The sequence below is a fragment of the Pinus tabuliformis genome, chromosome Q (genome assembly GCF_031772625.1).
Source record: "Pinus tabuliformis cultivar Carrire ecotype Pingquan chromosome Q, CPIR1, whole genome shotgun sequence".
In the NCBI taxonomy this organism is placed as follows: Eukaryota; Viridiplantae; Streptophyta; class Pinopsida; order Pinales; family Pinaceae; genus Pinus; species Pinus tabuliformis.
The window spans coordinates 1,131,084,252-1,131,098,242 of record NC_142296.1 but is presented as its reverse complement, the minus strand read 5'-3'; the positions used below and the strand labels follow the sequence as shown (position 1 = coordinate 1,131,098,242).

Below are 13,991 nucleotides of genomic sequence, written 5' to 3'. Positions count from 1 at the left end.
TTACACTCCTATGTTTTTTGCAGCACAATGGTGGGAGGCCTTTGGTGGCCATTGTCCTGAATTGCAAAGGTTTGCAATTCGTATTTTGAGTCAAACTTGCAGTGCATCTGGGTGTGAGCGTAATTGGTCTGTCTTTGAGAGGATTCACACAAAGAAGAGAAACCGTTTGGATCAAAAACGGTTTAAATGATCTAGTTTATGTCCAATGCAACCTTCGGCTCAAACGAAACCATTTGCTGAACAAAAGACCTGATTCAGATCCCATTGTGTTGGAAGACATTGATCCAACATCAGATTGGGTAGTGGAGAGTCGTCTAGCAGAGTTTGATCCTGATGAGGATCTTGATTTAGATTTAGATATGGAGACATCAGTTGAACTTGAACATGTTGTTCAACTTCAGTCTGTTCAGTTGAATGCAGATCCCAATCCACCAGCCTCAGTCTCACAGCCAACAAGGACTCTAGTTGTAGGTGCTTCCTCTGCTCAGCCACGACAGAAGCACAGCCGCATATCTACTCTATCTCAGCTTGCATCTGCTGCAGTTGCACAGCCTCCTAGTGGTACCACTTCTACAGTTGCAGTTGGAGATGATGATGATGAGGAGGAGCCATGGGGCCCCCTGTCTGACTCTGATGATGATGATCCAGAGATTGATCGACATGATCTTGGCTCCTCTGGCAGTAGCTACTAGCCAGTAGTACTGTAGTACTAGTACTGGAGTCTGGTCACCGTCACAGTTTAATTTTGTTGTAGAGGCCATTTCTAGCCTCCTTGGTTATGTGTTTTTTGTTTTGAGTCTTTGATCATGTATGACAGTTGACTATGTATTGCCACTGGGTACCATTTTGATATAATGGATTGGTTCATGAGCCTACTTTGATCATATGTTGTCTTCCATCTATATTATAATGCTGTGTTTGGAAACATGAATGAAAATCTTTAAAATTATGTTTTTTTATAAAAAATAAATATTTAATGTATTTTTTACAACGACCGAGTCATTGAAATCGAGCTGGCCGAGTCATTACCGAGTCGGAGTCGGAGTCGGAGTCGATCCTCGGCCGAGTCGGAGTCGGAGTCGGAGTCGATCCTCGGCAGAGTCGGAGTCGGAGTCGGAGTCGATCCTCGGTCGAGTCGGAGTCGGAGTTGGAGTTTTAAAACTATGCTCTTCAACCATGGCCTTAACAAAAATGTGCCCTTCACTCACAACAAAATAATTGGTTGGGAATGCAAAGCTTTTTCTTCCATATTATAAGGTTGAGGAGATGAACCCTTCACTCAAACCAAAATCATTGGTTAGGCATATTAAACTTTTTCAATTTCTAGCATATTATAAGGTTGAGCAATCCAAGTCTGAAGGCTTTGAGCTAGATGATGTTTATGTAGTTCTTGTCGATGATCACATTTCTAGTGCTGGTGAATCAATTTATGAGTTCGATGAGTGATCATGTTGATTAATGATTTGTAATAGGCTAGTGGCCCAATAACTTGTAGCATTGTTTTTGGACACTAGAGGCCACTTAGCAGTGCAAGTCATTTTGATATATTCACCCCTACATGGTATATAGATGAGCAAACTTTGCATATTTTGTCTCTAATGGTTTGTAATCATGGTTTGAAAACTTAAAATATTTTTTTCATTAAAAACTAATTATTTTTAGTATTTTTTTCATATTTGATTCATTGAATTTGATTTGATCTGGTTCTAATTTGAATCTCGATTAGATAGGTGGCTGGTTCAAAACCCGGTTCTGGTTTTTAAAACTACGGTTTGAAGTATTCGTCTAAGGTGTTTCGTGCTAGGTACCACCCCCACCACTAAGAGACTGTAAATTCTTCTAGATCTCCTTTGGAAATGGAAAGTGGATTAAGAGATGATCCACATACTCTCTTGCAACTTTGCATATCTATTAGGCCCTTCCTTGTATGTACTCGGTAATGTGTGCCATGTTAGAGTTTTTCTCATTTATGAAACCAAAGGAAGAGTTTTTATTTTATAGATGTGACTTTAATTTCCATATATATACACCACTTCCTTCCAACCTCAACTGAGAAGAAGATAAAGAGGAAGTGGGAGCTATGGTGAAAGATGTCCTAACATCGAATAATGAAGAATTCCTTGTAGTTAATAAGATGAGATAAGTTAATTTTATTAATTTGCAACTAATGACCATAAATAGGTCAAGGGGATTGCTAGGTACAAAAGTGTGAGATACATAGTGGGATTGCAAAGGTTGCTTTGAGAAAGACACGATATAAGAAAATCTAGTGCATGTTGTAAAAGACTTAAAAGTCAACAGTGTTAGAGCATGGAGTGGAGAAGCAAATCAACAATTGTACAAAAGGGGGATGTCTTGCCTAAGGGGTGATCAACCTTCCCTAATGCTAATCTGTCCTACCATTCTAGGTCATAAGGAAGAAACTCATGATAGATGTTTTGGTTTTGGGTTTAGGGTTCAGGAACCCCAAGATGACCTTCACTAGGATCTAACGAGTTTGTGATGAACTTGGTGTTGTTTGGGTAGCCTCACTAGATGATGAGCTTGTAAGGACAACCTTGAGTGGGTTCGTAGAACCCTAGGGAAGGCCATGGAATGACTTCATTTGGAAGGATATTTGGGAGAAATCATTGTCTGGAGGACAATAAAAGAGTGGGGATGGTAAAATCCTTCCTCTTGCTAGTCGGACAACAAGGAGCAAAGGTTTGAGTAGCAGGGGCAATGAGTCTACCTCATGGCCCAAGAAGAAGAAGGACTTGACTAGGGTCAAGTGTTTTTCCTATCATAAGATGGGACACTATGCTTCACATTGTTCAGAGAGGAAGAAAGGGGGAAGGGCACACAACTAGTTGTAGCTTCATTGACAAATGCTCAAGAGGAGTTTGCTAGGAAGTTTCAAATGAAATTTGTACTTGTTTCTTACGCTGCCTCAAACATATTACTAGTAGGTGCATGGCTGCTAGAAAGTTGAGCCACAAGGAATGTGACAGTTGCACGGGAACAGTTTGACAGTCTGACTAAGTGGGATGGAAACTTGCATGTGGAGTTTAGTGTTGATACCAAACATATGTTTAAATGCGTTGGAGCAATGATATTCTAACTTAAGTTAGGAGGCATGATGGAAGTGAAAGAGGTAATGTGGGTGCCAAAACTCAGGTGGAGTGTGCTCTTAGTATCTATGATGGAGAAGAATGGGTTTTGTGTAGCGTTTTGGGATGGAAAGGTACTGATTAGGCCCAATGAATCTGGCTCTGATGCGGGATGTGTCATAAGAGTTAGGGAGAGCAACATGCATAGGTTAAAGGGCACCCTTATTCGAGGGATGGCACGAAGTAGAGTAGCGACAAAGAACAAGAAGTGGGTAGCTCCGAAGGTTGATTAACTCAGATTGAGTCAACCTTTAGGTTTAGGAGAGAAGGAGCAATTAACATATTCCTCCAATTCTATCAAGAAGGTCCCTTGGTACGAGATGGGCTTACAAGATGTTCAGGAGCAGGAGGCATCTATGAACCAGGCCAAGGACAACAAGTTTGCGAGGATGTTTCCAAACCAAATGGTAGGAAAGACTTTCGGTTCAAAAGGATCATCCATGGCAGTGGATGTAGTTCTAGGATCAAAGTTAGTTCTAAGTGGCAGAAGACCGCCCTCACTAAGAGGGAGTGTTGATGTTTGTTGCTTGGGCAGTTACTTTTGCATAGACATAAGTTTATAGGCGTGCAAAAGTCGCCCAAGATCTCCTTAGGCACTTGCTCTAGTGTGAGCAAGTTGTTTCTGAAACTTAGCCTAAGTTAGAGTTAGGGAAAACTCTAAATTTTATTATGTTGACTTATTGAGCTAAAGTAACCTCGGGGAAGGTAAAATAAATTACTTTAGTGAATATGTTTTAATCTCAACACTTGATCTCAAGTGAGGCGAGATCTAATTTTAGTTGACAATCACTTTGGAGATTAGGGTTAGGGATATAGCTCAATGTAAAGTTATAAAAGCAAGGCTAAGGAGAAGACACCATACATTAACACACGATTGAGAGACGAATCTCAATGATTGTGTTGGGTCTGAGGAAGGGGCAACAAGGAGATCTAGTTTAGCCAAGGAGGGCTTGATCAATTGGATTAGATCCAATTGTTGTATATATTTCCTTAGTTGGGCCATTTTCCCAAGAAGGGAGCCCAAGTAAGTTTCAAAGAATATAGTGAAGAATTCTGATTGGGTGGATTTTGTTTTGTCATTGTGATTGAGATTGACATATTTTGCTTCTCCTAAATTTATTATGTTGGGAATGCAACTCTTCAATTAATTAGTAGATCAATATTCTGTTAGGAATTAAGTGTTGGATGCTTGGTTTGCAGAAATTTGAATAGGTTGAGTACATAATGCGTCCCTTGGTCTCAGTGATGGTTGATATAGTGTCGTTGTTTGGTTGTCTCTTGGTACATATGTTCGTTGGAAGCATTGGAAAGAAAGTTGTTAATGATTAGACCACGAGTCAAATTGACAAGTTGATCTTGCAGTGGGGAAACTATAATTTCTCTCCTAGTCCCAAACTTGGCTTTATTTAGAGGGTAGGTTGAACAAATTTGACTTTGTTTGATGTACTTGAGATTGCTAGTCTTAGTAACAGTTGTCTGGAGTTTATTCCTCTTAGTGGTGGTGATTAAGTTGGAAGGAGGAGGTTGTTAAATTAGCTATTTGGGGGAGGCAAGGGATTGTAACAAGCTACCCTTAAAAAATTACCTCCTTGATGAATTGAGCCAAATGTCTTTGGTTTTTCTTTTGAAAGAAAACAAAATGTTTAACTTCAAAAACTTTGAAGAGGTAGTAGTGATAGCAACTTTGAATCACGTAACAAATAGAGTGATGAATGAAATAATTTTCCTTCTCCACCTCATTCAAGGAGCTTGTCTTGCAAAATCATTGTTCCTTGGAAATATGATGATTTGTTGATATTTCTGAGCAAACTATTGTCTTGGTCCTAGTCTCAAACTTGGCTTGACTTCAAATCCAGGGGGAATACATCAAGGGACTTTGCTTGATGGACTTTTGAATGTCGCTCTTAGTAGCTGTTAGCCATTTAGCCCTTGCAATGATAGTGATATGTTGTAATGAGGTAATTGAAATGACTATGGGGGGAGGGGGAGGTGTTGAAGAAGCATGTGACCCTTGAAGGCAATTTCCTCCTTGATGAATCAAGCCAAACAACTTTAGTTAATGTTTTTGAAGAGGACAAAATGTTTGTTGTTAAAATATTTGAAGACGTAAGGATATCTACTTTGTATCACATAGTGAAGCGGTAAATGACGATAGTGTTCTTCCATTTGCACCACAACAAGGAGCATAACCTGCAAATTTGTTCTTGCTTCAAAAGATGATGGTCTATCACAATTCTCATTAGGTGTGGAGATACTTTAAGTTACCCAAGAGGAATGCAAAGCTTGTGCATCAAAGGTTGATGGAGGGCTTCAGGGCTTCGTTGAACAATGAGGCCATTGGAGATCTAGAGGAAGTGTTCATAATAGAAAAGCCAATTTGTGACTAGGGGGTCTTATAAGTGCAATCTAAGAGATCTAAGTGTATCTTGTGAATATCACTATTGATAATTGTGTTAATCTTCTCATTTAGGCGAAGAAGTTGGGGGCATACAAAGAGGTCTTCTTCTGGTCTTGATTAGGACTCTATCTTTTTTTGGCACCTAAATCAATGGTGTTTAGTTTTCTTTATGAGAGGGGAACTTCATATCTAATCTTCCATGCTTATGTTATAGTATTGGTGGACCTTATTCATAGTAGGGGAATAATAACACCGCTCCAATAGGCTCCAAATTTAGGAGACTCTTGAGGGTTTCTTGGTCAACGTCAACTGTTAGATTTCCATTAAACCCAACACTTGGTAAATTATCAACCTAACAAATTGCAGGTCTACTAAATAACTTACATAGCTAGGTTCCTAACTTAGTTAATGAAAGCAAACAATAAAATATTTTTCGTTAATCATCCCAATCAAAGTTTTTCATTAATCATCCAAATTTACTTGGGCTACCTTTTTAGGATAATGGCCCAATTGAGGAATTACTTAGAACCTTGGATCTGATTCGGCTAATCAACCATCCTTGGCTAGTTTAGATCTCCTTCCCGCCCTTCCTTGGACCCAATACTCATTGAGAAGCCTCTCTCAATCTTGTGTTGTACATTTTTGGACTTAGGCCCTTTCAACTACATATTTTCTATTAACATTTTGTTCCTAGATGCTAGAGCTTGGATTTGCTTTTGGTCTCTATATAGGATTGCATGTTGTTGCCTCACATTGTATTGTTAGTATTGTATTTATTAGTCCTATGGACCTATTTGTGCTCCATTGCGGGACATTAATAACATTATTTTATCTTATCTTCTCTATGTATGGTGGCAAACCATTACTAGAAATTCCAACCCTTCAAGGAAATTGCCCACTTGATGAATAGAGCCGAACACGTTAATTGGGTTATTTGAAGGAGACAAAAAGTTTACCTCTATAGTATCCTAAGAAGCAATTTCCACTTTGGATCATATAATAAGCAAAATAATAAAAGAAGTGTTCTTCCTTCTTAGCTTCGTGAAGGAGCACAACCTACCAATTTGTTCTTCCTTGGGATGATGATTTTTCTTACCCCTCAATTAGTGCAAACCACTATTATAAGAATTGCTTGAACTAGATTGAAATTTATTGTTTTGAATCAATTTGGGGTGTTTGGGGTATGAACCAGTGATTGAAGTTGAATTGGCCATATCTTTTTTTGAATGAGACCTTAACTAGTGAGAAATAGGAAGAACTTGTTGGTTCAAAGAAAAAATGGGCAAAATTGTTTGGTTTGATCAATTTGTAATAGTGTATTCCAATTGTTAATTTTTCCTTGAGCCTAACACCCAACAATACACTGACTTAGCAAATTACAGATCTATTGAATAAATGCACAACTAGATTCTTAACACAATTAGCAGAAGCAAAATTACACATATCCAATCTCAATGACAATGACAGACATAAACAAAGTCTACCCAATCAATAGTGCTTTATTAAATTTGAACTTAATTCATCTCCTGTCCTGGGTTAATGGCCCAACTAAGAAAATTATAGATACAGTATGCATCGTATCTGATCCAACATATCATGCACTATCGATATCCTTGGCTGATTTGAATATCCAATGTTGCACTTCTGCACTTTCTCAAACCCAACACAGTAGAGTATCACAACACTCATTTAATTTTTTTTTCTCAAAGGATAGTGTTGTGTATGGTATGTCTTCTCCTCTCCTTAGCCTTGGTTTTATAACGTTACATTGAGCTAAATCCCTTACCTTAATCTCTGAAGTGCTTGACTATCGAGATTATTTCTTTCCTCATTCGAGATCAATGTTTGAGATTAAAACGTACTCACTAAAGTAACTAACTTTACTTCTCTTACGTTTCTTTAGCTCAATTAGCCGACATAATAATTATGTGCTTTTCCCAAGGTTTTTTTGTTTGCTTGTTAGGTAATGTGAGTCTTGAGATAACTGGCACGCCTAACCTGTGGCTTGAGTAGCCCCGACCTAGGGGCATCTAAGCTGTCAAAATACTTAGGGATCGCACCTGGCCTGGCCCACACTAGCCCTTAGCATGGCTGGATTTTGCCCATGACGTTTTGAGCCTGTAATCTTTTCACTATGGAGTGCCTTAACAGAACACCTTTTCACTGTCTATTCTACTTCCCGTGGGCGTGCTTTTGCCTAAGTCTAAAACTTAGGCTAGGTTACATTAGCAACTTGCTGACTCTTGATTAAGTGTCCTAAGCAGGTCTTGGGCAACTTGTTGCACGCCTAGACACTTAGGCTTGTGCATAATTACCTGCTTGATCTACAATTATCAACAGCCACCCCCTAAAAGAAAAAACAAAAATAAAAAGCCCTGTAACTATCATGAAACCTATTTTCATCTATTTAATGACACCCCTCTTTTATTGTGGATGGGCTTCTCTTGAATATGTTGTAGTTGCTTCCATGACCGTAATATAATCAATTTTTTGGTTCAGATATGTACTTCTCTTGCTGGCTTTTTATCATATTCACCCTTGAAATGCTATCTGCATGAGAAAAATTTGCATATTTGGTGTCTAATGGCTTGGATTTATAATGATATTTATAAATATACATTTCTCAATTAAAAATTTGAATACTTGTTATAATCTAAGTCATTGCACATGCCCCTAGGGGGTCCTTTTTCACCAGTTCCATTTGTCGGTCGAATTTGTGATTACATGTCTCAGACATGAGTTTGGCATGTGTCCTGTTCAGAGGACGTGTCATAAGTATGCCCTACATGTGTCATGTGTTTTAGGACACGTTTCCTCGTGAAAGGCAACTGATGGTTCTAAAAAAGGCAACCTGTCTTCCTTTTTTCACTCATTTCACTCAGCAGTTTGGAGCATTAAGTTGTTTTGGAGTGCAACTGGGGGTTTTAGTGCAAAGTTGAAGGGATTCCATGCGTTGGGCAAGAGGATTTTGTCCACCTGTCCTCCAGATTTTTCTTATAGCAGTCCATTTTCTTCCTAGTCATCATTTGTCAAAACATCATGAAATGTTCTTGAAGAGGGCCACACCATTCCATTGCAATTCTAACAAGTGATAGGGATGCCTCTCGAGCTACTGGAGGCATGTAGATGGTGTCATTTGGAAGGGTGTGCTCACCATGGGGTGGTGATAAACATCAAATCACTCTTCAAAGGTTTTCAAAATACAACCCACTTATTTTATTTCCTTGTTGCCACCACCTTTGCTTGACCATTCTTGAGCTTGAACATGTAGGTGTGTAAGGTTCTCATCATACTTGTTACTTGACTTGATCTACCAAACTACTTGAGGAAGCAAATTTGTCAAGATTGAAGAACCTGGCAAATCAAAAATATATTGTGAAGACCTGGTAAGTCTTTGTTCTGTCGATGACACTCATGGGTCACTAATAATCTTACAAGGAGTCCTATATAAACCCATTTTTTTCTTTTCAATACATACATCCTCTTGTTTAATAAAAAAATTCATTTGCTCCTGTTACATCAATAACATATGTTTTGATAATCCTCTGTTTTAGTATTACTTTCTGTTATTCTTGATCAAGACTCACTAGTCTTTGACTTGGTCAACGAGTCATGTTCTCTGAACTTTTTTTACTTGCGAATAAGTCAAAAATATTTGTTTAAGGGGCAAGTCAGGCTAAACTTGTGAGTTTCCAAGTTTACCTCTTGAGGCTTGTTACTATGGCCCTTGTCAAGGCAGGTTTTTTCTCTTGTTAAACGTCATAGGACTAGTAGCACTTTCTGTTGTTCTTGAGCTGTATCTTTGAATGCAGCCACCACATGGACTGTGGGAATGACTTTAACATATCTCATTTTGAAGGATGCTCTTTTGCGCAACATAGCTGAATCACAAAAGCAGACAGAACTGGCAAGCAGAGTTTCAACCTGGAAGCAGAAAATTGAAAAAAATCTTGAAGAACAGGTGAGAATAATTTTTGGTGTTTGAACTTTATTTTTTTTTATTATGCAAACACTCTAATTCTGAGATTGCTTTTATCAGTATTTTAAACAATCATCATATACCATATTGAAGTGTCATATCAGATCAGTTTTACAATCTTGGTAATTATTTCTGTTTTGAGATATTATGATATTTTGTAGGACTCTCGTCCCCCTTTCGATATTCATGTATATGGTGAAAGGGTGCTAGATGCATTCTCTTTATCTTCAAATGAGGAGCTCGAGAATGGAAGTGGAGTGCGGAAGTCTTTTGCAGAGATAGTAGGTGGTCAAGAGAGGCATGAAGTTGCTAGAACATTTGCTGCACTCTTACAGCTGGTAATCTCTTACATGTACTTGTGTATATATTACATGGATGTGAAATGTTCTTAATGAAGTTCATTGATACAGTATTTTCGTTAGCATGATAATTCATTTTTAATTTTATATTTCTGTAAGACTTGATGTTTCAAAATGCTATTTTTAGTACATCAAAGTTGCTAATTGATTTTATAATGCAGGTGAACAATGGCAATGTTGCACTTGAAAAGGGTATTTCAGGAGGTCAACCATTCTGTTTCACTGCAGAGAAACCATTCTTTGTAAGGCTTCTGAGTAGTAGCAGAAGACATGAGGAGATGCTTAAATACAGAGCACCCTCTGTAGCTACACCTCCAGCGAAGAAGGTATCGAAGAAGAGTAAAAATAAGTCCCCTTTGGACCGTCAAACAGGTATTAGAATTACAGAAAATAAGGATGCTAGCAGTAGATTTTCAGATGTGGATAGTTGTAGTAAATTATTCATCTCTAAGGGTAAAGATGTTGGGAAACAAAGGGTAGGAAGTGCTCTAAGGTCAGGGACAAATTATGAAAGAAATCATTCTCCTGATGTGGGCAGAAGAACACCTGGATCTGCATCCAGGTTTACTCCAGAAAACAAAAGGCGTCGAAGACTTCAGTCAGTTAGGCCAATTGAAATTCAAGTAGCAAGATAAAGTCAGTCCACTATGGGAGACTGTTATTTATGTTATTGTATTTTGGATATGATATTGTTGTCAATTATTGACACAAATTATTAAAATCTACTGTGGGCTATTTTCAATGTAAACAACTATCAAGGACTTCATTTCTATGAGATGTTCCTTAGCATTCTTCAGTGCAATTGCAAGAGAGCTTTCATTCATCTTTAGAGGTGGTTTGAGATTTTTCCATGTGATTGTCTTAATTAATTCTACTTTGTTGAGTTGTTCTAATCATGTAGGAATGCAATAAGCCTCAACATGTCTAGAGTTGGTTTGAAGATCTGATCCTGAGATGTCTATTTTAAGCGCTTGGATGAATGGTTGCAACTGTTCAACTAATCAATCGATCAGTTGATAATGATGGCTTATTAATGATCCCTACTGCTCCTTGATACGGCAAAAAAGGTACATTGCCACCCCTCTTCAAAATGCATCATCTTTGTAGCAATGCAGGCCCAATGTTATAGGCCTTGTCCTTATTAAAATATTTAAATGTTTGTTCTCATTTTATCAGTCTTCTTGCATTTTCTACTACCATGTATGTGTGTGGACGGCACATAGAGATTTCAGTGATTAGTTTAATCCAGTTATTTAAGGGCTTAATTTCCTGGGCTGAAGCAATGAAGAAATAAATTCTATCAACTACTTTAGGATGTCAAAAGAGACATGGAAAGTGTTGTACCATTATCCACCCATATGTATCCATGTGCGGGCAATTGTTTCTTAAGTCAATGAACACATTACTTGCTATAGAGGTGTCTCTGACTAGTGATCTCATTAACTAAGAGCATTAATTCCTGAACTGGTGATAGCTCATAATATTGAATATTCCCTAAAAGTATCTTGCATACCCACATGCGGCATATCGTTGAGTATTGCCATGTATGCTTCTTTAATAAAGGACAAACAACATGTTAAATCTTATATGGACACTTTTATCCTGCAATGCATGAATATCCTTGTCTGAGATATTGTTACTTTTATATTTCATTTACTCTGATCCTTGAAGGATCACAGAATATTTGTCCACCAAGAAGAGCATGGATGAATGCTAGTATTGATAGGTGTTGATCATTCTCCAACTCTATTGATGTTCTTCTCATTTTCATCATAAACTTTCATTTTGTAAGTGTATGGATGGGTAATGTTAAGGTCAGACTTTCATCGAATACAATTTGCAGTAGAATAGATTGCATTAACTATTTTGCTTCTCTTCAAAATTAGTAATTGTGCATGTTCCTACTGCTTGATGGTGTTTATTTTTTGGCTGTTCAGTATCCTTTTGCTTATGACTATTTTTTCTTGGTTAAAAAATTTCGTCCTGTTAAGTAGCTTGATATAATTATTTCTGTGATATTTAACTATGTCAAGAGTAATGTCCATTTCATCTTCCTTCAAGGCTGATCTTATTGCTTCCATCTTGATTGGCATCTTGTTTATAGGGGGATTTGAACCAAACACTCATCAGCAAAGAACTAGCCAAATGCCCAACAACACTGGTGATAACTGATTAAGCTAATCCATTGAAAAATGCATATGTAAGTATACATATATTTATGCATTTCCTTTTCTTTGAGGAAATCTTTGAGGAAACTAAAGTGATTCTTCACCATGTTCTCATGGACATCACCCTAGTAACGTGTCAACATAGAAAGATGCACATAAGCTAGGGGGATTTGAACGAAATAATCATCGAGATAGAACTAGCCAAATGCCCAACAACATCTAATCTATTGAGCTATATATTTGTGTACTTTAAGTGTACATGTTACAGACTTGTTTATGAAATTACCAATATATAAATTGTGATGTATATGGAACTACTATGGAGATGTTAAAAGTTCATAAATTTTTGGATCACATGGGTTGAAATATGGCATATATGAATATAATTTTATATGTATAAATCCTTTTGCAAGGAAAATTTCGTGAGATCGTCCCTTCTTCCTTACAATATCTGGATGGAATGTAGGTTAATTGCTAGTGATGACCCAATTGCCAGCGACAGTAGCCATTGATAACCCCAAATGACTTGATCAGATTTGACCTTGTGGCATATGGTCTTTCTATTGGCAACTTGCCTTGGGTGGATGGTTAGATCGATTTAACTAACCCTTTGGTTAATTTTGTGTGTGTCTATCATAGTTTTAAAAATCAACTCGACGGTCAAATTGGCCGATTAGATAGGTCTATGGGTTAAACTTGCCACCACACTGGATCGGTGGACCAAAATGTAACCAAACCGGTACAAATTGGTCCGAACTAGGATTGGTAGGATTGTAACATTTTTATTAAACTTTCATGCATGAAGGTATATGGGATTCACATTTAATCAAGAGCATGAATATCTTTACGTACCTTGATGTTGGTGTTATTGATTGTTAAACTCCTTTGCCATGGCCTTAACGAAAAATTACCCTGCACTCAAACAATAATAATTGGTTAGGCATCTTAAGCTTTTTATACCATATTATAAGGTTGAGGAGATGAACCCTTTGCTCAAACCAAAATCATTGGTTAGGCATGTTAAGCTTTTTCTGCCATAGTATAATTTTAGGGAATATGAGTTTGAAAACTTTGAGCCTGATGATGTTTATGTAGCTCTTGTTGATTATCCCATTTCTAGCAGTGGTGGTGAGTTTGATGAGTGATCATTTTGATCAGTGATTTGAAGTAGGCCAATACATGATTTTTGGACTCTATAGACCATTTGGAGCTTCATTGATTATTTATTTTGCTGTTGATAGGTATTGCACTCGATGCCTTTTTGATATTGTAGAAAATTCTTAGGTTCCTGTAGCCCCTCCGGTTTCAGTTTTTTTTACGCATGAAGTTTAATGCCCAACCCATATTCATTTGCTGAGTTAATACTTCAATATGAAATTGCAACCAAAACACTGCTAGGCTACCACTACATTCACTTTTATACTTTCAGCTGATAAAATAATTAGACAAGCATGCATACATAAATGAACAGTTTTTTTAGTCAATCTCTGAGTTTTTGACCCTGAAAGCAAACCACAAGGGGGAAACTAGTTTGAAGGAGATTTTAATTGCTTTTCACAGAGAATTTATTACAGCATTATAAACTCATGAAGGGTACTTGTCTCTCCCTTGAATATTATTTCAGTACTTGAAACTTGTGCCTGTCTTGATTTTCATGCCATTGTCAAACTAAGACTACCCAGACAGCAATCTCTGGCTCTCTAACATTGCTACTGTCAGCATTTTTCCAGAACTAGAAAACTATGCCACTGCCCAGAAATTACTAGAATTTTGGGCCACTGAACACTATTAAACATCCTTGCAATTTGTGCTAGCAATTAGCATTTCCTCACTGGAAAATCAAGCCGCAAACTGATCTGCCTTGAATTGTGCGTTGACAGACTGAGTTAATCTCTGTGATTTTTGTGCCACGAAGACTGATTTTTCCTCCCTGAAAAT

At 37.6% G+C, this 13,991-nt stretch overlaps 1 protein-coding gene across 1 annotated transcript in view; it reads left to right on the top strand.

Annotated features, from left to right (window-relative positions):
- HEB2 (condensin-2 complex subunit H2-like protein) overlaps nt 1–10,714 on the top strand; it is a 31,203-nt gene extending 20,489 nt beyond the window's left edge. Inside the window, exons 9-11 of the mRNA XM_089385850.1 lie at nt 9,407–9,508; nt 9,688–9,864; nt 10,047–10,714. Of these exons, the coding sequence (XP_089241976.1) occupies nt 9,407–9,508; nt 9,688–9,864; nt 10,047–10,520 (753 nt within the window). The 3' untranslated portion in view covers nt 10,521–10,714. The remainder of the gene's footprint in view (nt 1–9,406; nt 9,509–9,687; nt 9,865–10,046) is intronic.
- Nucleotides 10,715–13,991: the final 3,277 nt, after the last annotated feature.